This window comes from Mandrillus leucophaeus, unplaced genomic scaffold, assembly GCF_000951045.1.
Source record: "Mandrillus leucophaeus isolate KB7577 unplaced genomic scaffold, Mleu.le_1.0 Scaffold234, whole genome shotgun sequence".
Classification (NCBI taxonomy): Eukaryota; Metazoa; Chordata; class Mammalia; order Primates; family Cercopithecidae; genus Mandrillus; species Mandrillus leucophaeus.
Window position 1 is genome coordinate 793,809 of NW_012102410.1, and position 2,378 is coordinate 796,186.

At 56.4% G+C, this 2,378-nt stretch overlaps 1 protein-coding gene across 1 annotated transcript in view; it reads right to left on the reverse strand.

Annotated features, from left to right (window-relative positions):
- Nucleotides 1–2,378, reverse strand: part of PNPLA6 (patatin-like phospholipase domain containing 6) — a 40,489-nt gene that overhangs the window by 3,800 nt on the left and 34,311 nt on the right. The window contains exons 23-26 of the mRNA XM_011982057.1: nucleotides 2,247–2,274; nucleotides 1,701–1,817; nucleotides 1,546–1,615; nucleotides 957–1,102 (exon numbers count right to left, since the gene is read on the reverse strand). Of these exons, the coding sequence (XP_011837447.1) occupies nucleotides 957–1,102; nucleotides 1,546–1,615; nucleotides 1,701–1,817; nucleotides 2,247–2,274 (361 nt within the window). The remainder of the gene's footprint in view (nucleotides 1–956; nucleotides 1,103–1,545; nucleotides 1,616–1,700; nucleotides 1,818–2,246; nucleotides 2,275–2,378) is intronic.

Below are 2,378 nucleotides of genomic sequence, written 5' to 3' on the forward strand. Positions count from 1 at the left end.
GTCCTATAAGATTGTGAGTATGTGTGCAGCTAGCGTACATGTCTATTCGTGTATGCACACTTCTGGGGTGTGAAATTTTAAGTTGTGTACCTGCCCACCTCTCACCTGCACCCATAAAGGTGGCAGGCATGGCTTAACTTGGTCAGAGGTGCCGCATCCTATCTATGTGTGTGCACATCCCTGCATGTTTGAGGGAACGTGAAGGACAAGTGGGACAGACTGGTATACATAGGCAAATGCCCTATTTCACTGACACACGTGTTCATCTGTGCACACGTACCTGTGTGTACACATGTGTGTGAGCTCTACCTGCCCCTGAGAGAAAGCATGTGTGTGTGTAGCCAGTGTGCACACATATGAATGTTGCATTCCACCTGCATGTCCCCTGATGTGCTTGTGGACATGGGCACCTGTCCCTCTTGTACGTACATCCACTTGTGCTTAACACAGCACGCCAGGAGGTAGATGTAGATTTCTTTTTTTTTTCTTTGAGTCGGAGTTTCAGTCTTGTCACCCAGGCTGGAGTGCAATGGCACAACCTCGGCTCACTGCAACCTCTGCATCTTGGGTTCAAGTGATTCTCCTGCCTCAGCCTCCTGAGTAGCTGGGATTACAGGTGCCCGCCACCATGTCCGGTTAATTTTTTGTATTTTTAGTAGAGACGGGGTTTCACCATGTTGGCCAGGCAGATCTCAAACTCCTGACCTCAGGTAATCTGCCTGCCTCAGGCCTCCCAAAGTGCTGGGATTTCAGGCTGAGCCACCGCACCCGGCCAGGATGTAAATTTCAACTGCACATGTCGCTGTCCACAGGCACCTCCATGTATCCTCTTGTGCACATGACTGTATATGTGTGTATGTGTGTCTGCACCCCTGCACGAGTGGCTTCGGCATGTGTCCCGTCGTTGAGCCTGTCTGTGTGCCCATGCGTGTGTGTGTGGTGCGGGAGGTGCTTGCGTGTGTGGGTGGTGCGGGCAGCCACTTGCCTGGCAGGTTGTTGATGTAGCCGCCATCCATGAGTAGGTGCCCGTCCTTGGGGTCGCACAGCGGCGGCAGGTAGCCCGATAGCGTCATGCTGGCGCGCACATACCGCCACAGGGAGCCTGCGCGGTGGGACACACAGACACAGACACGCACAGACACGCTCAGACACTCCGGAGGCCCGGCCAGCCCGGCGGGCTTGCTGACCTGGGACGTTGTTAACGTAGCACCCATCCACCAGCAGGTGCCCGTCCTTGGGGTCGCACAGTGGGGGCAGGTAGGGGCAGTAGGAGGCGCTGGCCCGGATGTAACGCCACACACAGCCTGTGGGGATGGCGTGACGGGGGTAAGGCGCCCGACGAGTCTCCCTGCTCCCCTCCGCCGAGGACGGACGTACCTGGGGTCTCCGGGGCATTAGTGGGTGGCGGTTAGTGGTCGGCGATCGGGCCAGGGTGGACGGTCACTCGTGTTAACAACGTCCCAGATGTTCAGCGGCCCTCCCGGAAGCATCCCCCCAACCCCACGTAGTATCAGCGGTTGCTGCAGGCTGGGCGGGGACACCCACCATCTTTGTGGACTCGCATGGCTGAGGCGGTGATATCTGTGGTCACGTTGAAGTAAGGCAGCCACAGGTCCTGCGGGGACAGGGATCAAGGTGGGGGAGGAGCAGGGGACTCCTTCGAGGAGGGGCAGGCAGGGCAGGGGACGGGGTGGGCCTACCTCAATCTGTTTATCCTGGAAGACCCGGTGGATGCTGCGGTTAAAGGCAGACCCAGTGAACATGGAGGTAACTGGGTACGTGAGGTCCAACACAGGTTCCAGCACTGAAGTCATGCTCTAGGGACAAGGGCGCCAGACAGGGTCAAATAGGAGTCACGTGGGGTCACAGATAAGGTTCACCAATAGGGGGTGAGCAAGGAGCACTTAGGGGCCAGGTGCAGTGACTCACGCTGGTAATCCCAGCACTTTGGAGGCCAAGGTGGGCAGATTACTTGAGGACAGGAGTTCGAAAGCAGCCTAGCCATCATGGTGAAACCCCATCTCTACTAAAATACAAAAAAATTTGCCGGGCTGGTGGGGCGCGCCTGTAATTCCAGCTACTCAGGAGGCTGAGGCGGATAAATCACTCCAACCTGGGAGGTGGAGGTTGCAGTGAGCCAAGATCGCGCCACTGCACTCCAGCCTGGGCGACAGAGCGAGACTCAGTCTCAACAACAACAAAAAAAGGAGCATTTAGGGATGATGTGGTCACCCAAGGCCGTTCACAAAGCGGTCACCAAGGGCCCTGGGTGCTCTAGTTGGGGGTTATGGGTTAGGGTCAGTAAACAGGAGGTCCCAAAATGGTTACCCAGAGTTCTAGAAGCATATCTATAAAAGTCCGGACAGCTGGGGTTTACA